Source organism: Oxyura jamaicensis, chromosome 3 (genome assembly GCF_011077185.1).
Source record: "Oxyura jamaicensis isolate SHBP4307 breed ruddy duck chromosome 3, BPBGC_Ojam_1.0, whole genome shotgun sequence".
NCBI lineage: Eukaryota > Metazoa > Chordata > Aves > Anseriformes > Anatidae > Oxyura > Oxyura jamaicensis.
Window position 1 is genome coordinate 13958142 of NC_048895.1, and position 21232 is coordinate 13979373.

Below are 21232 nucleotides of genomic sequence, written 5' to 3' on the forward strand. Positions count from 1 at the left end.
AAAAAAAAAAAGAGGAAGACAGAAAATGACCCAGGTGCCTTAAGTGTTCAGATTTCTTTACTATGCCTCTGCCATATGTCTGTATTTTAAGCTGAGCTTCTCGCTGAATCACAGGATAATTTAGGTGGTGAGAGACCTCTGGAGGTCCAGCCCCTGCTCAGAGCTAGGCTGACTTCCACATTAGATCAGGTTGCTCAGAGCTGTGTCCGGCCCTCACAGCGTGTAACACTGCATAGGCGCACCTGAGCAGCACATCTGAATGTGTGAAATACGTCAGCTGCAGTCTGTCCCTCCATCCTTTCTCCCCGGCAATCCTTTCTTTTGGAACAGCGTGTGAGCCAAGCACGGAATAACAAGTCCCTGGCGGTCTCTGGGAAGCGGCTGCGAATGCTGGGCATATGGTGCAGCTTTTGCTGCAGCGAGAATACTGCTACAGGGTCTCCCAGGAAAGCAAGCAGCTATATTTAAACCACGCTTGTGAAATTCACATTGATATTCAGAAGAGAGGTTTCAACACCTCTTTGGTGGCTTAAAACTGCAGCAGAGGCAGGGTCGGGTTGGTGCTGGGGACCCAGGGTGGATGGAGGGTCGATGTAGGGGGTCCAGGGAGGAGGAGACAAGTCAACAGGCACCAAGGGCAGTGGGGTTTTATTTCCACCTCCCTATGGTCCACTGGGTACATGGTAACACCACTGTCCATTTTTTCTTTTGCTTTAGGAAAGATACCTTTCACCTTATCACCTGCATGCCCTGACAAAAACTTCACCTCTCCTAGCTGGGACAAATGGAAAAGCTCTCAATGGAAAATATGAAAAGCTCTTTGGCCAGTCTTGTGCAGAGAACCTGAGTTCCAAGAGGGTGGTGCCATTTATCCGGAGGGTGACATGCAGCGGCTGTGCAGAAGGGCAGATCAAAGCCAGAAAACAGCTTGTCCCCCTTGGCCTTGTGGTTACCCAAACTCAGAGTGCTGCATTTTCATCTTTTTTACAAGTACCCAAAGCCACATGTGTTTTTCCTAAGTTATGTATACCTGTGGTTTTCAACATTTCCTTTATGATAAGGATGACAATTCTGCAATGACTTGAAACCAACAGTCTTGTTTTTCTTATCTCATTTTGGTTAGCCCTAACACTTAGGTTAGCATCACCTCTAATCGGGAAATTTGTAACATAACACAATGCTTATCGGTAATTCTGGACATGGAGCTGCCGAGACCTTACCAAAACTTTTATTCTGCCAAAGTGTTCAACAAATGTGTAGGAAAAATCCCAAAGAAACAAGATCATTCATGTGGCGGAATATAGCAGGGATTTCCTTCTGCAATGAATCAAACCCACTAGATTAAAGGGTGATATTGTCGATACAAATGGCCTGGTTGTGGACATCTACTTTCAACCTTCAGTATCTAAGCACCTGAATATGTCTTTCATTCATTTTCTGTCACCCAGAGAGTCTGGTCTGAAGCAATCTGTTAGGTCCCCCATAATCTTCTTTGCTCCCAGTTGTCACCATAATACACAATAATTATATATATATTCAGTCCAGCTGTTTCAGTGGAGTCCTTAACATTCCCATTTGTACAGCAGAGGTAACAAAGGGCAGAGTTAAGGTTAATTATCTGACTAGTTTCCTGACCTGTGACACAGGGCTCCCTGTACAAAAAAAATATATATATATATATAAAAATAAAAATAAATGATTTTGCCCAATATCAGCCCTTTCCGAAACTGAAACCTAGAGAGGATGGAAGGGTGGGAAGGAGAACGAGGAATGATTTATTCATAAACACATCTGTGAGGAGATTCCAAACTGCAGCTTCCACTCTTCAATGTTTCAGGCACGTCCCACGGTGGCTACTGTAATATCAGAGGAATGCTTCCTTCTGCTACTGCTGCTAATCCGGGAGCAGTCACGTGGCTCTTCTATAATCTCTCTCTCTCCAAAAATTTGACTCTTAACCTTCCCTTGCTGCAGACATGATGTATATTCCATTGAAATGCTTCCAAGTCATAAACGCACAAAACCCTGACCTATAAGCAAAGCAACAACAGCAACAAAAAAGATACTTCTGAGAATAAAATTATGTGAGCCTGTAGGAAAGGGAGGAGAAAAATCGGACTTGGTCATATCTATTTGCCTCCACCTAGGAATTACTTTGGAAAAAAACATCACAAAGTTAATCTGGGGAGGAAAAAAAAGAAGAAAAGGGGGTTCTGAGGTGCAAATTGAAGAGGGGAGCCAGCAGAAAAGATCGTTATTTATTTATTTCTGCTCATTTATGTGTTGGATGAAGCTGAAAGCTGCCAGATAGCTTCTTTTCGACAGCTTGAAGTTACTGTTGGGAACAGATCCATGTATGGAAGCAAAAGCAGAAAAGCACAGATAAGCTGAGATCCAGCTATGCAAACCATCTTTAGAGACACTTAAAGGACAAGCACCCCAGCTCCTTTCTTTCTGGTAAATTTAGAGACGCTATCATATGAGGGCTTTTTTCCATTCTGCTTTACCCACAACGGCTGAGACGCGGCTGGGGTAAGTGAAAATCAGTTCAAGCGTTTCTCGGGAACACCTAGGATTTTTGGTTAGAACGGCATCCTGCGAAAACTCCATAAATCTGGGGTATGGACTGGCTCTAATAGCGGCATAGCAGTCAAACTCTCGGAGCGAGGAACATGACATATAACAGCTTTGCCGCTGGAGGGACAGAAACTTTCCAAGTGTCTGAAAGAGTCAAGAAAAAAAAAATAATCTTGGAAAATGGGTGTTTTATCGCTCGTGACGTGGGCTCGCAGGCTGACCCATGCTGGAGACTTGGTGCACAGAGGGGCAGGAGGGATCGGTGGTGGCTCCCAGAGCCTGAGCCTTTTTGTGTCACTACTTAGAAAATTCTTAAAAATAGTCAAGGGGCTTTTCTTCTCCGGTCTGCCCTACTTTCGCTTTGAGATGTCCTGCTTGACGTGTGGCTTGAGCTGAGTGGACATCGGGAAGAGCCTGTTGTAAACTGCTGTTGTTTTTCTTGGCACTCGGAGGCAGTTTCTCAATGTTTCTCTGCAGATTTGAGGTTGATTACATCCTGTGTGAGGATTTTTGGTATGGTTTTAACTGTCGTTACAGTGTTGTGAAAGTCGACCCCCGTGAAAACAGCTGTGTACTATTGAGAATATTTCCAAAGCGCAGAATTGCTCTCCTTCAAACTCGCAGGGAAATATGTTCGGTCTGTGAGCCGGGCACTGGCAAAAATACAAAGTATACCCTTGGCAGAAAGGTTTTCTTCACTAAGGCGTTTTGTCACACAGAACACACACACACACATCGAAAACCCTTTTTGTAGCCTGGGCTCCCAATTGTGTTGGTTTTGGATGGTACAGTTAAACACGAGATTTTTCTTTAAACACTACAGAACGGCACTTGCATATCAGTTTGTGTGCTTTCAGGTGTTATAACACAGTATTCATACTCCCACTGCAAAGTGCTAGGTAAAGCTTTCTCATTTTTCAGGTGGTTAATAGACTGGAAAAAACAGTAGAGCAGGTGAAGTGAAATTACACAGAAAGAACTGAACATAATATCAGGAATATGACTGAAATTGTCAGAGATTTCCAGAGATATGATGATGGATGATTGTAAAGGGAAATTACTAGACCACAAATGTCATAAGCATTTCCATTCATGAATGAAAATGCTTTCCCTTGTCATTACATAAGGCGAACATAATGGGAGCATTTGCCTGTAACTCCGTAGTAGTCTGTGCATACAGCCCCTTTTCCCCCTTATTTAGCAAGCATTTCCATGGATATTCCCACAATCCTTGTTTTCACACTCACTGAGCTGCACATCTTCCCTTTGCCTGGTGTCTTCTCATGCGGTGGAAAGGAAATACTCACAATTAGGCTGAGATTTGTCTGTGCCAGGCTAACTTCTTTTTTTTTCTTTTTTTCTTTTTTTTTTTTTTTTTATGACAAATACCTTTCAAGTACATATCACTTCTCTATACACATGCAAGTACAGAAATGAATCCTCAACTAATTGTGGCCAATGGCTTTTTAATTGCTATTGAGCGAATAGAAAACAACCCTTTTTGTTGCTATTACAATGAAAGGACGCTTCTGCCTTCCTTGCTTAGTGGGATTGCTTCCATTTTCTGTCTGACAGAGCTGCCCAAGAGCCCTGCAAATGACCCCTCCTTTGTGTGCCCCTCTGTGAGAATCAATATCAGGCGGGCTGTGTTATCCATAAGGGTTATTACTGTTATCAGCACACTGGCTGTTATTAATATTTGCTGTTGATTAGCCGTGGGTATTGCTGGTATTTGTTTGGTCCCTCATGTGAAGCTGACGGGATCTCACTCCGAGACACTAGGCACAAATATAAATAGTCAAATCGAGTGCTCACAGTAGTATCACTAATGTGTTTTTTGCAAGCAACTAGTCACGACAAGCGCTGTAGCCTCCGAGCATCCACCGTGAGGTCCTCCCACACAGCACTCCTCACCAGAGCAAGTGGAGGAGGAAGGGGGAGCCCTCCTCTTCCTCACCATCAGGCCCAGCTTAGTGCTTGTCCTTGCAGGCCGCAGGCAAAGGCCACTGGCAAAGGCCGCTGCCTCGGCCACGAGGGCACGAGGGCACTTGGAGTGAGCAAGGACATGCTGTCCTGGTGCCTGAGCGCAGAGTTTCTTGTGAGAAGGGGAAAGTCATGCTTGTGGTGTGAGGTATGCCCAAGGAGAGACAGTCCTCGACATAAATCACGCAGAGGAAGGCTACAGCGTGAAGTCATTCAGCAAAGATTTTACAAACTGGCTCCAAATCACAGCGATCCCAGTGTGCGTTCTCCCTCCAATGACTTCAACACTTTTATGGTGATTCCTTGAAGGATGGAGTTTGTAAACCACCTCTGTCTTTTCTCTAATGAGTCAGAAGATTGGAGCAGTTTCTGGGGACACATTGACAGACTGATCCACTTTCCTGGCCAGGTACTTTTTATTGCCTTTGTTCTAGGACAAAGGGTTTATAGAATAGCCCTGTCTGTTCCCAGCCTTGACACTTGCAGACCCATTTGCCGATTCAAATCTGGTTTGCCTGAGGAACCGAGGCCTGAAAGAATGTAATGTTGCAAAAAACAGCCCGTGAAAAGGGGCAGCTGTCTTATTTGGCTTTCTTGTTCCCAAAACACTACCTTGCTTTTCTCTTCATCTTCAGGATAAGGGACAATGATCAACCTGGGGAGGGTTTTGTTAGGGGACTCACAAACCCAGGCACTCCTCCAGGAGGGAAGGTATTTTAGGAAAAGTTTGGTTTTGCAGGCTGTGAATATTGCCGTGTGTCTGTCCTATGGCACTCACTGCTTGCCTTCTCATGCATAGCTGCACAAACCCACCCAGCATCTTTTATGCACATGTGGCCACAATCCTTTTGCATAACAGTAGAATTTCATGTGGAAAATTAGAATACCTCTACATATCTGTGCTTTAGAGAAACTGCACTGCTATTTTATTTTATTTATTTATTTATTTTGGTGTCACAATGCTAAACTGTGAGCCATTCACCTTCACAAGCTTTTTCCTCTTTGTAAAACTTTGGTATAAAATAGCTGACTGCACAGTATGAAGAGATGAGTAAATCACCCTCATCTGGTCTAAATCCAGCTGTCCGTTTTGATCACTAAGAGACATGAACTACTCCAAACTTTCCATCCCGTAACATGAGTTGCCCTTAATGCCTTTAAGTGACACTGAGCTTTCAGGTACTCAGGATCTCACCAGCAAACTGAGCCATGGTGTTACATGTGTGGATGAAGGATACCGTCCGGTAAAACAACTGCATTTCTAGGTCCTCTCCTGCTACAAAACAAGGATTTAGATGAGGTTAAGGCATTTGGGGTCAGAGTTTTTCCATCTAAGTTGCACGGGTGGATTTTTCTAGAGAAAGGGGTAGGAGAACTCTAAGTTACTCATGGGGAAAAAGAGGAAGGAAAAGCCAGAAGAAACCATGCACAGACACCTGAACGGTGGAAGGGCTTTGCCTGAAGGTGGTGAGGCCACGCACATTGGAGAGGACCTTGCAGTCACCCAGCATTTAATCCTATGAACAGAAGGAGGTTTCGTTATCGCCCCCTCTCATCCTCTGATCCTCCATGTACTGCTATGGTAGGAGGCAGCAAAATGACAGTTTTACGCAGTGCTGGTGTTTTCTGCCAATTTACAAGCAAATCAGGCAATTTATGAGTTGACATTCATTTTTGAATTCATTCTTTAAGGAACTCAGTATTTTTCTGGCAACGCATGGGGGAAAAACATGGCAAAACAATGCAGTAAGTCTGGAGGTCTTCAAAACTCAGTTTATTCTTATCTAGGTCTCCAGCCATTGCTGTGATCTAATCACAGTTGTATTCTTATTTCATAGTGTCACTGCAGGGCAAAGCAGAAGTTGTTTTGGTTTCCATACTTTAACATATTTGGATTTATTTTGTATTTAATGCTCAACTTCCTCCTGAGTTTAGGATGTTTGCTTTTAGGATCTTTCCCAAATCCCTGGAATGCTGAACTCTGACACTGCTAACATGAAGTGCAGGTTTCAGTTTCTGATGTCTCTAGCTGGGCCTTTTCGAAACGTGTGAGCAGAGAAGAGCCACACGTTGCACTCCAGAAAACTCCGTGTGTTTCCTTGAGCAGAAAGGTGGGCAGAGGTAGAAGGGAAACCCTCACAGAACTGGGATTCCAGAAAATGCCTGAATTTCAGGAAAGGTACAGTGTGAAGACACGTGCCCCTCACTTAACAGTGATTAATGGCTCGTCTGTGAATACCCAAAGGAGACAAACACTCCAGAGCTTCTTCTGCCAAGGAGTGCTGTTTGGGTGTCAAATTTTCCACACTCAGCTGGAGGCTTCAGTGCTTGGGTTGTTTTAATCCCCGTGGGAATATGCTATACGGAATGAGGTGTAAAGCCTTTTTCCTGCCCCCCAGTCTCCCGGTGCTTTCTAGCCCTTCATCCTGTTCAGTATGAGTTTCATCAGAGGTTTTGTCCCTGGGATGTTTCCCAGGTTGTCCTGCAGACTGCAGCATGTCCTGGAGGTTGCAGACTAATCCCGTATGACACCAGCACACACCATTTCCTGCTCTCTTGCAGAGTTGTCCTTCCTTTTGCTGGAACATCGACTTGGCTTGTTTTTCTCTTCCTCTTACATAAGCAAAAGCGGGAATCTGGAGGAAAATGTGAAAATGGAAAAATAATGACATGCATTAAGGGTAGGAATGTGGCCTGCACAGCTACTGCTGCCTTTCTATCCCCACCACCAATACTTACTTGAGCCCTCCTTGGAAACTTTTGCACATCGGAAGCTCCCATTTTGCTTTCTTCTCTACTTTGGGGTGTATTGGATACCCTTCTTCTGCAACATGACTGGACTGGGGTCGTGGTGTCATCTTTGTCAGCTAGATATATCCCTGCAGCAATGCCCAGGGGAAGAAAGGGCATTGCTGCCCTCCAGGGCTCCCTGTAGAACCCTCAACCCCATGGCAAGTGGGCTTGGATCTTCCAACGAAGCCCACCTGAAAGCACTCCTCCAGGCAGTGAGGTCCCCCAGGCTGCAGGGAGATTTGACAGCCATTGTGTTTGGTCTGAGATCCAACAAGCATTAGGGAGCAAGGGGCAGGGCAGGGGCCTGGTGGAGGCAATGGAGGGGGCTGACCCACTGTGTTTCAAGCAGGGGCTCAGGGTGTCAGGCCTCGGGCAGAGGCCTGCATGAGATCTGGAGCAGTCAAGGGGATGTGGTTGGCCACTCTCAGCTTTCTGCACAGGCCTAGTGTTTGATGGACTGCTCTTATCTGTTGCCCTGCAACCTCTTCACCCTTCCAAGTCAGCGTGCTTTGATGCCCGTGTCCAAAACTAGCAACCCACAGCAAGGTTTGGGCTTTAGACGGGGAACACAAGGCCCATCCCTCTGGAACAGCCTGCTCCCATGCTGACTGCCAGCACTGGCAATCACTGTAACCACACCTTGGAACAGGGAAGCAAAAGAAAAGTGACATCTCTCCTGGTGTCCAGTCCACAGTGTATTGCTTTGGCTGCAGTTTGGTAAGCGTGACATTAAAAATTCCCTGAGTTTTCCCTTTGGCTTACAGAACAGCTCCTAGCAGAGGCCTTGTGCTTCTGCACTGGATGCGGCAATAAACATTTAGATTTGCTGCTAGTGCGCCGGGGCTGCCAACATGTACACAGCAAAAGTAAAACCCTTCCTGTGGCCGCAGACTGCAACATGCTAGCGATCCGTGGTATTATCCTGTTATTTAGTGAGTCATTGTCGCTGCTGAGAAATACACACAGTCAAATAAGTTGCTAACAATAACACTGGATGTGAGAGACAAGTGTTTGTTTTACTCTGGCGTAACTTATTCCATATGGTTCTTTAAAGCATGTTAAATGTTAAGTCACTTTGGCTGGCCAAATATTATTCTAAGATGACCTCCTGGATTTAGCCAGCTCTTCAGAGCATAGCTATCTGAAGCGAGGCTCCGAAAGCATCTCCTGTCCAGGGTGAATGCCCAATTCAGGAGCAAGACAGATGTTCTGGATTGCCCTATCTTGAGCTGGATAAGTAGGTCTTCATTTCTACTGACTGTCCATAATAACCATGTTAACTGCTGCTCTGCTGCCTGCTGTGACAGCTTTCAGATGTCGGCCACGTTATATCAATGTTCTGGCACACGGCACAAACCCCACCCTGACTAGGGGGTTAATATAGGTTTAACTTCCAAAATTTGCCTCTCTTTTATGTGTTTCAAAATTGCAGCTGAGCCAAGTCTTTGTGGAAACATTCTAGCTGGCCTTCTAAATCTTCTTGGTAGTGTCAATTCATGCTGTAAAAAGACAGATATACAGCTGTGAAAGATGTTCTCCTCGAACTTTCTGGCTACTTTACCCAGAGGTTTAGCACCAAAGAAATGAGCCCCAGCACCACAGCAGACCCTTGTGTGATGTCCTGCGCTTCTGTTGCTGCTGCATTCTCTGCTCGACCTAGTCAACAGCACAGCCTGGAAAGCAAATGGATTTTAAAAGTTTCTCTCATTTTTTGCCACTGGTTGTGGAAAATAGATGCTCCAAGAAACAACATTTCTTTATCAAACAAGAAAAAGCCTTTTACTGTCTGTCAGTGAAAATATGCTTAGCAGGCAATGGCATGTCTGTTCAGCAAACAACCATTGAGTAAGATTCAGGACAAGTCATGAGTACTTCATAAAATGAATCAACGTCTTTCTAGACACTTGAGAGTCTCCCTTTTAAAACCTCAAAGACACACCTGAGGATCCATAATTTGGTCACAGTCCTTGCATTTTCAGAGTCCGGGACAAACCTGTCTGGATGTGCACCTTGTTCCACGTGTGCCTGGTGGATGAAAATGCTTGAAGGTGTACCTCTGTGGTGGGGCACTAGAAAACCTCTGGACCTTGCAGATGTGGAGATACCTAGTTTAAATCTTTTTACTTTAAAAATAGCCAAACAGACTATTTTTAAGCATGTTTTGATTCACAAACCTAGAGGAATGCTACAAAACAGGACAAGTTTTTAAGCATTTCAAGCTGTGCCACTGCTCGTGTTTGCTAGTCATTTTCTGTCCAAGTTGATAAAAACATACCTGACTTTAACATTCTTCTCTTTGAAACAGACAGTGTGATTATCTTGAAATGTGCCTTGATGTATGCAGCCTATGGAAACTTACAGAACAAGACAGGCTTCGTGACTCCAACCTTAATAAAGCTGATGTTTCGCTGCCACAACTAAGCACAGGGCTGAACAACAGCCCCTGCCAAAGAGGTCCTGAGTATGGTACTTGCTTTACTTTGTCTTATTTACTTATTTATTTACTTATTTGCTTTACTTTGTCTTCTGTCTCTGTTTACTTCTTTGTCCCTTCTATTCTTCCCAGGTCCTGCTTCTTTACCAAGTTTATCTCCTTCCAGACAAGCCATCCACCCATATTTACACTTTCCTCCCTGGCCCCAGGTTTGTTGTCTGTATACGCTTATTTCTTACTCACCATATGGTTGCCTTGGTAATTTCTACTTCGGCCAGCAATTAAGCTAGTCCCCTGCTTTTCTTATATCCAATGTTTCTCTTTTCTGCCATTTTTCATGCTGCTATCTGGTTAGGATTGTAACTGTCCAAGGACCGTCAGCTTCATATATATTACCCCTCTTTTTGTTATCAGCAAGGTCTGGTGGCTTCTCACACCATTTCATCGCGATGCATCTTAGGCAGCCCTAAGTCAGGGTTAGTCACCTGCATGGATGTCACTTTGTCCTTGCTCTGGAGAATGTCCTGGAGCTGCAGTTTGGGCAGGGGCAGGCCATTTGTGTGCATTCCTCAGCTTGTAGCTGGCAGTGGGAGAGGATGGAGGGTGAAGGATTTGAGAAGGACCGCTGTGATCAGACAAATGTTCCCAACGCAAGCCTTACTGCACCACCAGCTCCTGGGAGCATATGGATAAGCTTCAAGATGTCTGTGTGTGCACACAAAAGGCTATCAGAAGAGGTTGCTAAGTGAGTAAATGACGCACGTCTCCTGATTGTTCACCTGTCAAACACACCTTCCTGATGAAATGATGCCGGAAGCTGGGCCACCAACACTTGCTCTGAAGTCAAAAGAGGTTTGCTCATCTAGGTCTTAAAACCTTCCTGTGATTTCTCCCTCTCTGCCAACAATCCAGCTGGCTACCCCATTGCTCTTGTGGCTAGAATACCTACCCTCGTGTCAAACTTCAGGCTCCCTGGTTGTCATTTAACCTCCTGACTTCTTATCTGATTGACAGTAGGAGTGGAAAACATCTATTCCTTCAGATTTATGAGGATATGTCTTCTCTTCATGTGACAGGCTGAGTTCCTGCAATGTTTCCTCTTGGATCAGGTCTTCTAGATCTCTCACTTCTCTTATTTCTTCCCACTGGTGGCTCTGCAGCTGCTGCCCAACTTCCTGATGCCTCTGCTCATATAAATACAGCTGTTAGCTCTGGAGTCTACTGATGGCAAGTAAAATGCCAGATACTGTTAACAGCCCTGGCTGAAATTGACCAGAAATAGCACACTGGTGTCTTGAAGGTGCAGCATCCAGAAGCTTAGTGTGTGCAATGAACGTGGAAGGGAGCTAAGTGAAGGAGGAAAGCCCTGGTGGGGCAGGAGGTGCAGCAGCAGCTCGGGTTCAGAGCCGGGGTACGTGTGAATCCCCAGGTCCCTGCTCTGTTCTGCTCCCTGGTCTCCAGCCTGCACATACACGAACACCGCAGCAGCCTGCGTTCCCAGACTGACAGCTACATGCAGGAAACTGTCTCACCCGCTGAAGAGATGGGGAACACTCACAGGAGAGCAAGAGTTCATCTGAGTAAGCAGAAACGCAGAGGGAAGAAGTCAGGGCTTGCACAATCTGCATTAGGAAACATCTGCACACATGCGCACGCTCACACACACACCCCCCCCGTGTCCCTCCTGCAATCAAACCCGGGAGCACAGCCTCACAACCCAGGCCGTTTCGCCAAGAGCAGAGCTCCCCGCACGAGCAGGAGATTTTCATGAGAGACCTGGGGGTTTCTGACCAAGAGGTGGGTGGCAAAGTACCAGCTTCTGTTGTGTTAAGGCACCATGCAATCTGGAAAGCCATGCAAAAGCCTTTGGGCTCTGAACAGCTTAGGAAGAGGCCGGGCTTGAAACTCCAGGTGGGGAACAGGGCTGGCACGTGACAACACGGGGGATTTGAACGGAGAACACAGCCTCACAAACAGTGCGGTTTCATTTCTCCAAAGTCCCAGCCTCATCTCCACCCCACCCCAAAAACAAACAAACAAAAAAAGATAACAGCCGTTAGGTTATCTGGAAGTTAAATCTGCTCTTCTCTTTCTCCCCTCTTTGTTTGAGATGAGGCAGGGCTGAGGCAGAGGAAGGCAGAGTTGGAGCAGCAAGGAGGAAAGGAAGATTTCAGGCCACCCTGCCAGCACAGCACCTTTAGAGCCCCTTAGAGCGAAAACCAGCTGGCTTCCCCTTAAGAGAAGTCATTTCACATCCTCTTGTCTAATGGGCTGGGTTTTTGCAAGGTGCTCCAGCTGCTTTCTCAGCTTGGAATATATAAATAAAATATAAATAAGGTGCTCCGACGCAGCTGAGGTCAGTCCCTTCTCGCTTTTACTGAAAAGGTCTCTTCTCCCTGGAGCACCCAGCCTGGCTCGGGGCTGGCAGGCAGATGGTGCAGAGGAGGCCAAATTACCTTCACAACCAGGGGCCGCAGCCAGAGCCGTGCACCACATCTGATTTACCCCTGGTCGCCTACTGATAGCCATGGGAACATGGCATTAAAATCAAATGAGGGATGCGGTGGCCTTGTGTGACACTGGAGATGCCGAGGAAACATCACGCAGCCTTCAGCTGGCAATGCACGGTTTTCCAGGTCTTGCCACATCACCATGGTATTTGTGCTTTGTTTTTTTTTTTTTCTTTTAGACCCAGCTCCTAAAGGCACAGGGTTACATGCCAATATTTCACCTCTCTCATTATTTTAACTCCCCTCTGGTTACCAAGTACACTGAAAACCACGAAAACCCTAGGTATCAAAAACAGAAGGCAAACCCAGAGAACACACCATCGCTTACATTTTAATTCTGGTTTTGTTTTATTTGGGGGAGGGGGGAGGGAGAATTTTTATTATTTTTTTTTCTTGTTGCTCAGCCAGCTTCTCTCCAGGCCAGGGCAGGCTAGGGATGGCTGTGAAAAGAGCTGGTGCTTCAACCAGGGAGTGCTCATGCCTGCTCCTTTTTAGTGGTGTCCCAGAGCTGGCACACTGCTGCTCCGGGGCCCCTTGCAGGATTCTCCTCTGGAGGCAGCTGAGTCCCCAGGCTGTTGCTTTCACTGGGAAATTTATTTCAATTAATTGACCTTGCATCTGCATTTCTAGTTCCTGTATTCTGCAGTTTTGTAACAGCTGAAGATTTTTTTATTATTATTTTTGGTGGGAAAAGATATTAAGGGACAGGCAGTCAAGCCGGGGACATCTGGTCCTTCGTTTTCCAGTGACTCAGGCTAGGAGGCGGTTTTGGCCTGTGGAACGGGGACGGGAGTGAGATGCTGGTGCTGCTGGGACAAATGACAGCTGCCAGAAGGCTTTTGAGTTTCTACTCAAAGGAAAAGCGGGATTCTGGGGCTGCATTCAAAGTGTGTGTCTTGTTTTGTGCACTAGACATTTGCAAAATACTTGCAGCCCTCCCTGTTCCCAGGCTCCCTAAATCCATGCCCAGACCCTAGACCTAGTTCTGCTTTCAACCCCGCCAGGTGGTTTCCCATGCAAAGACCTGCTTGGGTCTGCCACACATACACCCTTCCTCCGGGAAAAAGCTCTCCCAAGCTGTTGAGTGCTCTGCCCACCGATGGGCACTCTGGATTTGTTATTTAAACCTCGGTGAAACACGGAGTAGAGCAAGTACTCGGGGGAAAGCTTGAGAGTGGCACAAGCAGAGTTTCTCAAGTTACCTCTGCAGGCTCCCAGAGCATCGCAGTGAGAGCAAAGCATAAGCTGTCAATTTTCCACAGACTTATCCAAATGGCCTGGCTGAGTATTGTCTTCTCCCTGGGTCTTAGCGCTCAGTTTTCCAGGGTAGAAGGCACCTTCGACATCTAAGCCCTCTGCCTGACCAATGGACCACTGCTGTGTGTTCAGAGCTCCCTGGGATCGTCAGACCTCAGACTGTGCCAGCTACTGTGAAACAGCTGGAGAGCTTAAAGAGAAATATAAGATGTAGAGCACAGAGCTGCCCTTCCTACTAACCGCCGTGTCCCATGCCACCCCTCACATTTCTAAGTGCCTGGTTTATCCTCCAGCCAGCAAAGGCTGGTGTGAAGGTGACAGTGAAAGTGAATGATCAGAGAGCTGGAAACTCTGTTTAGGAATATCTTTTTTGGAAATACAACTCGCAGGGATCTCCGGGTCCCTGCCAAGAACATGCAGAGGGGAGCCAGCAAAGGTTCAGCGGGTGCGCGCTCAGGACTGCTGCAGCGAGGAGCGGTGACAGATGGATGGCACGCCAGAGGTGACATCCCATCTGCTCCCGCAGGATCTCCCTGGCATCTCCCGAGGGACTCAAGGAAAGCAAGGACGGAAATGACTAAGCACTAACCAACGAGGGCTCACTGGTTATCCTCCAGCATTATCCATACCCACAAAAGCTGGAGCAGAATCCCAAGCATCCCACTGAGAGGAGGTGCTCCAGATAAGGAGTGGTGGGATGGATGATCCTGCTGTGTTTTGGCTGAAGACTGCCCTTTCCCTGGCCACTCATCTCTTTTACAGGGAATTTAAGGCAGAAATTTCTCACACAAGAAATATCTAGGGGGTTGCATCCCCCTCCTCTAAAGCATGCAGGAGTTCACGCATCTTCACAAAGTCCTGAGCGGAGGACTGGCCTGCACCGTTCTGTCCTGTAGGCTCCACAGCCCACTAACTCCTGTATTTGCAGGGAGGGATTGTCTTTCTGCTCTGCGTATGTAGACAATACCCAGAAACCTCCTCCAGAGACTGCAGAGGGATGCGGGCTGCTGTCGGAGAGAGCTGTGGGTGTGCATGAATGAATGAATGAATGAACCATTCGTTAGCACCGGCATGAGAAGCTCCATGATTTTGTGACTGCTAATTAGTGGTTGTAAGCGTGTTTGCAATGGTAGGTGTTCACTTGCATGGCTGCAAAGAGAGACAGGGAAGGAAAGGGAGATACTCCCTGAGTTAGACTCTTTCTTTCACAGCCCGGCGCCACCTTTCACTTGGGGGCTTTGAAAAACAAAGGTCTGAATGTGCCTGGAAAGATGTGTGTGAGGGTCTGGAGAGTGGGGGGACGTCTTCTGCCAGCCTCTCAGCCTCACATCCCTCCTAATCAAGAACTTTCCAAGCAGATGAAGGCAGCTCTCTGTTATAGCTGGAATAACGCCACATCTCCTTTCACTTTTCCTGTCCCATGTGGTTAAAGCTGGGTGATACAAGAGGGGGAACTACATGGGCTAGCGAGCACCACCACGAACGCTGACAGACTTCGGTTTTCTTCAGCCCCCGTTCCACAGATGTCCCAAAACAACCTTAGGCTGGAGCAGCCTTCCCGAGGGTCTGGGCAGGAGGCACTGGGAGAGAGGAGCATGCCCGGGGGCAGGCAGGGATAGGCGGGCTGGGGAAGTGCCTGGCTTTTCGGGGAGAAGCTCAGCATCTAGCAGAGCTAGTGTCCTGGTGCTCCTGAGTTGTGCGCCGTGTTCAGCGAGAGAGCTGGGAAGTAGGTCAGCAACACAACCGAGGGAAACGGGGAGCTTTAGGGAGAGCTTCACGGCTGACAGCTAATTAAAATCTGAGCCGCACTGCTTACCATTGCAGCGATTAGATTTCAGCGTGCTGGGCGAGGAGCATCGGCAGGGATTGTGTTTGCTGTGAGCGAGCTGGTTTCCTTGTGCAGCGCCCTGCGTCCCGCAGCCGCTGCCAAACCAAGCACCAGGGAGGCACAGCCAGGTCCGGAGCCGGGTCTGGTGCCCCGTTTAGTTGTGCTCCCTCTACATCAATCTCCCCGGTGGGAGAATCAAGTCCCATCTGATCATCATGTGTGGCCAGATGCAACTGTGCTCTTCCCCTGAAGAGTTTAAAAGAGGTGAGGCTGACAGTCAGAGTTTGCTATTGGACACAAAAAAGTGTCTTCTCTAAGCCAAGTGATTTGGAAATTATGTTCATCCAGCGTGTAGGCAAAAAGCTTTTAAAGTGAGACCAGAACTACATACCGATCGCAGCTGTAACGCTAATAACAGCTAGCTGGCTTGCTGGTTCGTCACCTCATCTCAAGGAGCTTTAAGAGGGTGTCGGGATGTTATCCGTGTCCGACACCAGATCCCAACCAAAGAAATGTAGTTTCCCATCCCTGCTGGAAGAAAATGGTGATGTGGAAATGTCACCCTCCCCACCAGAAAAGAATGAAATAAAAAATAAAAAAAAGTAAAGAAAGAAAAGCACAAATGAAATCCACAAACAAGCCGGCAGTGGCATAAATTACAGGTGGACTAGATGAGGAGGAGAAGGTGTAGGACGAGGCAGGAGCTGCGGTAGTGGCCCTGCTTCTCCTGGGTTCGTGTTGCACCTGAGCAGGAGGGCCACGCAAGGTCGCAGGGTACTTGCGGCTACCGGTGCAAGGGTTATTGGCTTTGGTCCTATTTTAAGTTCCTAAACCCACAATTTTGCCTGGAGGGCGGGACAACGGGTTCATCTGCTCCTCGCTGGAGCCAGCGGAGGGTGGAGGAGCCGCTCAGGCGCGGCAGCAGGGGAATTGCCCACAGGAAGGGCGCTTGGGCCAACCCGAGGTGCACCAAGTCCATCTCCGCCAGGCTGGCTGGGGCTGCTGGCTTCCCGCGGGGCCTCCCAAACCCACTGACCCTCCTGTGTGGACAGGAGGCTCGGAGGGTTCAGGGGCTGGCCTGGTCTTGGGAGGTTGCTCAACGACCCGTATGCCCCTTGCCTGTCACCCCACAGCCCCACGGCACCCACTGCCCTGTGCAAACACCATGATGCTGGGGATGTGAAGGGGGGCTGAACCCCAAACCAGGGCCCTTTGGGACACCCCAAACCTGCTGCCTCCCCACAGCAGCAGTGGGAACAACACGGGCACCCCTCGCACCATCCTTCCTGGGGCTTCCTAACCCAGGGCTGGGGGAAGAGAAGGGCGTTGGGGGGGGGGGGGCAGCGCCTGCCAGCAGCTCCCTCTGTCCTGCAGGTTGCAAATGGGGTCGGGCTCGCCCCGGGAGGCTGCAGGGGGCAGGATCGGGACCCGGGGTCAAGCGGGGCAGGGCTGGGGGCTGCCCCAGGCAGGGCGGGCAGGGCGGCCGGGGGTGGGTCCGCAGCCAGCCCTGCCTTTCAAAGTCCCTCGCTCCGAGGAGGAAATCGGGAAATATTTCCAGCAGCAGGAGAAGGAGGAGGAGGAGAAGGGCCGGCGGTTTTCTCCCAGCCCCCGGAGGGATGCGGAGGGAGAGGGGGCTGCCTGCGGGGCGGGCTGGCTGAGCGCATCCCGGGGGCTGTGCGTGTGTGCGCTCCCTCCATCCCTCCCTCCCTCCCTCCATCCTCCCTCCCTCCCTCCCTTCCTCCTCCTCCTCCTCCTCCTCCTCCCGCCCGCCCTCCCGCCGCCGCAGCCGCGCACCGGGGCTCCGCCCGCGCGCGGCCCGGGGCGCCGCCCCGCGGGTGCCGCGCCGCCGGGGGCCCCCCCCCCCCCCCCTTCTTCCCCTCCCCAAACCCCCCGACAGGTAGGTCCGCGACCCCCCGGCCCTCGCCCTGCCCTCCCCGGTATCGGAGGGGCTGTATGGGGGGGTCCCCGGTACCGGGATGGGGGGAGGTGGGATGAAGGTGGGGAGCCGCTGGGGAATGATGCTGTATCGTGTGCGTGTGTGTGTGTCCCCAACCCCCCGGGAATGCTTTTTGCAAGCCAGCAGCGGTACCTTTAGGCGAGGCGACTGGGGCTCGCCTCCCTCCCCCGCCGGCCAGTCGCGACATGTCGCGACGGGAGGCGCGCGGGCAGGGAGAGAGGGGTGCCTCCCTTCGCCCCGAGGGTCGAGCGTGCGGGAGCGAGGAGGGGTCTGGAGAGAGCCGCCCCCCCCTCCGGGGGTCTTACGGGCATCTTCCACCGGGGGGGCCGTGCCTCCGCCCGGCGGGGCTGGCGGTTCCTGCAGCGGGGCTGCCTTGCCTCCAGCCCCGGGGGGGTTCCGCCTTGAAACAGGTCCCGAGCTGAGTGGCCGGAGGCACCTGCAGCCATGCCGAAATCCCCGTTTCCCCCCCTCCCGAGCGGCTGTGCCTTCCGAAAGGCTGGCGTTCAGCAGTGCTCATCACGTAGGCTTTGTCTAGGTGGAAGCATGGCTGGGGCTCTTCCGTCATCGCGAGTTTAATTCTTTCATCGTAGCCTTGTTGCTTCCCTCCCCGCCGAGCCGTGCCAAGCTCTCGGCTCTCTCTCCCGGGCCGAAAAGCGAGCGGCCGAGGCGTTGGGGAAATGCAGCAAGCACTAGGGAGAGGACCCGAGCCTGGAAAGGAAAGCCGTAGTAAAACCACAAGGTCACAGGCGTGTGGGTGTGAGTGGCTGATTTCAGGGCTCCTCTTGCTGGCGCTCCACTTAAAGCCGTTCCCCCCCATCCCGGGTGCTGGAAAACCGGGAGTCAGGCGATGGAAACGGGGGCCCAGGGAGGCTGGGGTCTTCTGGGCGCTCTCCCGGTGGTGTACTCATGCTCTTTCTCGCCGCCCCGAAGAGAAGAGGTGTGCTTTTGTTCGGAAAGGGGAAGCTGGGACGCCCGCACGTTGGTGTGGTGATGGCAGCCGGGAGAAAACAGCTGGGCTGCGTGGCTGGGGCAGTGGGCATCACCAAAGAGAGGCAGCTGTGTTCGCTTGGGTGCGTCTCCTACATGTCTCCTTCTCACCTTTTCCTTCCAGCTAGTTCTTCAAGAGCAGCTTCACCCCTTTTCCAGCATTTTCACCAAACAGGGACACAGCCAAGCATTTCTAGAGCCAGAACGCACCAGTCAAGCCATAAATCCGCACCCCCCCGGGCCCCCCCCCCCCCCCCCCATCTCCCCAGGAAAGTTGAACCCTCTCATACCCACCAGCTCTGTTTCTCTGGAAGCATAAACAACTCCAAAGCCAATGCTGGGGAGCTGGGGAGCTCAAAGCTTCCCCTGAACCAGGGTTTGCATTCAAGATGTTTGAGGATGCACTCACTCCGTCCTCGCATCCCTGAATGCCAACACCAAATAGCAGTGATAAGCTGAGGAAATTTTGCCTGCTTCTTCTTACCCAGCTCTCACTGAGCTTATTGAGGTCTTTGGTTGTAGATGGCTCCTGAGATGTCTGATCTGGGTCTGCACAGGCTGCAGCAGGTTTGCTCTCTTGGCACTTCTGTACCCAGCACAGCATGGACTTGGCTCGTGTCCCTGCCCTCGGGAGTCCCCATGGCACTGTCCATTTCTTTGCCTGTCCAGACCTTTCTTTGGTGGTGTGCTGCTCTGCTCAGGACCGTCAGGGTTGCAATCTCCTGGCATCACACCTAGGAAAGAAGCTGGTTTTCTGTTCTATGGCTGGGGCCATACAGTCCTGCTGGCTTCTGGGGGAAAAGCCCCTCTTCTCCAGCATCCTAATGAATCTCACGCCTTGTAATAAAACCCAGTGCCCTCCAAGGCACGGGCATCACCGCAGGACCAACCCATTCCTCTTGGACAACACAAATGGCATGTGCTATGGCACTGTGGATAACCTGGAGAGGCCCACGTGCTGGGTGCCGTGATCCACACGTGTTCCTAGCTCACGGATATCCTGGCTGTGCCTGGGTCTGCTGCGGGGCGCTCGGGGTGCTGTCAGGACTATGGCATCCCACACGGGCTGAGCTCCTGGCCAGTGCATGAATTGTATCTCTCCAGATCTTTTCAGGAAGCTCGTAGGGACTTGGCTTTCTCCACTATCTCTACCCCTCTGGCAAGTTTAGCTGAAACTGGGGGGAGGTGGGGGGGGGGGGGGGGGGCAAACAGACAGACAGGCAGACATGGAAAGTGTGATTTCATACGCCTGGCTTCCTAAGGAAACCTGGCTACAAATAGAAGTGAGATTTGCTGCTGTGAAGAGCTGCTGGGGAGCTGCAGGAGGCGGATGAGGTGGGGGAGGCTAACCCTGCTCTGGGGGCAGATGGCCCAGGCCCTGCACGCCTCGGGGGCTCAGACTGTCTTTCCTGAGATCTGGCGGACTAAAACCTGTGTGTCTGCTCAGCACCAGCATCCAGCTCCCTCTAGAGTCAGCGGTGCGAGCCTCTGGACGATGACCACCCTCCACCAGCCCGGGCTGGACACCCAGCTGAGGGATGGAGCATGCCACGGTGGCTTCCAGCCCAGATTAAACTGCCCCAGCCCTTTCCCCATGCACATGTCCAGGGACATCTCCCACTTCTCCATCCCCGGATGGGTGCAGGGAGCTGGAGAAGGGGGGAGCTCTGCTCTCTTGAAGCCTTCTGCTCCTTCCCCCCATAGAGCCCAGGAGCACATCTCACCACACAGGTGACCCCCCCAGAGCTACCAGGCCAGGGCACAAATGGGAACAGGCAGGCAGAGAGGAGATTAAGTCCTGTCCTACAGAAACCCTCGGATCTGGGCAAATGCTTCCTTCCCAGCCTACCTGGGAGCGCAAGGTTTGTTAGCAGTGTTTTATCCTCCCAACAGTCATTTTACAGATGAATTGGATTCTTCTCAATAAAGACCAAAAAAAAAAAAAAAAAAAAAAAAAAAACAGGTGGTAGAGATAGAGAAAAGATCTGGAGACAGAAGCAACAAGGAGGAGAGAAGTTAAAAAAAAAAATACAACACAAAGAATTAAGAATTTCTCCCTTGCTTCTCGTTTCCTGGCATTTTCGTCTCTGAGCTCGTGTATCTCAGGGAAAAGAGACAACTTGCTGCTCAGCCTCGATGCATTAAAAGGCAAAGCTGGAGTCTCCCTGAAAAAAAAAAAAAAAATACAATTCCAAGCTCAATCTCTACAAGCTGCCCCCAAATTCAACCGATCTGGCTGAAATTTTTTATGGGGGCTGATTTATTTTCTCTATTTATCTGTTTATTTTGGAAAGTTGCTGGGGAGATTGTGGGAGGGGATTGGATGCTGCATGCAAGAGATAGATAGGATACTTGGAAAAATCAGTTGCGGGCTGATAATTGTTCAAACTTTTTAATGTCCCTTACAGAAAACAGTGTGGCCTGGTGTGTATTTTACTCGATTGGCTTCATGGAGGGCTCATGCCTCTGACTATATTTGGAAAGGTTTTGATGGGTTTTGTACTGATGCAATCAGGATGCTGACGGCCTGGAAATCATTTTCCTGATGTGGAGAACCGGAGGGTCACAGGCAGGGGATGCCAACAGTTTCGGAGTGACAGGGCTGGGTGGAAGGGAGAAGGAGCAGGGCTGCGAGCCAAGGGCTTTCCAAGCTGCCTTTAAAGTGCCATTGCGCCCCGCAGCCCTGCGTGGCAATGTGGCTTTTGGACACCGCAGCTTTCCTCCACAGATCCAGAGGTCCAGCCAGCGTGGCGTTCATCTCTTTCTCTTGCTTTCACGGGTAAAAATCACAGCTACTTTTTACCAAAGCTGCACCACGGGGCAGCGTCCAGATCAGGGCTTTTGGCATCCTCCCTGTGTCCCTCAGTTACAGGAAGCTGCACCTAGGCTCTTGGCTGATTTCCTGA

The 21232-nt window shown here is 50.0% G+C and overlaps 1 protein-coding gene across 7 annotated transcripts in view; it reads left to right on the forward strand.

Moving 5' to 3' along the window:
• The first annotated feature begins 2410 nt into the window (after window positions 1-2410).
• The window catches only part of SLC8A1 (solute carrier family 8 member A1), a 101008-nt gene continuing 82186 nt past the window's right edge, over window positions 2411-21232 (forward strand). For 6 of the 7 annotated variants that reach the window (XM_035322915.1, XM_035322909.1, XM_035322911.1 and 3 more), the window contains exon 1: window positions 2411-2532. In XM_035322915.1, coding sequence (XP_035178806.1) covers window positions 2480-2532 — 53 coding nt within the window. In that variant the 5' untranslated portion in view covers window positions 2411-2479. Of the gene's footprint in view, window positions 2533-17156; window positions 17280-21232 lie in introns of those variants that run through there. The other variant, XM_035322914.1, reaches the window with a different exon arrangement.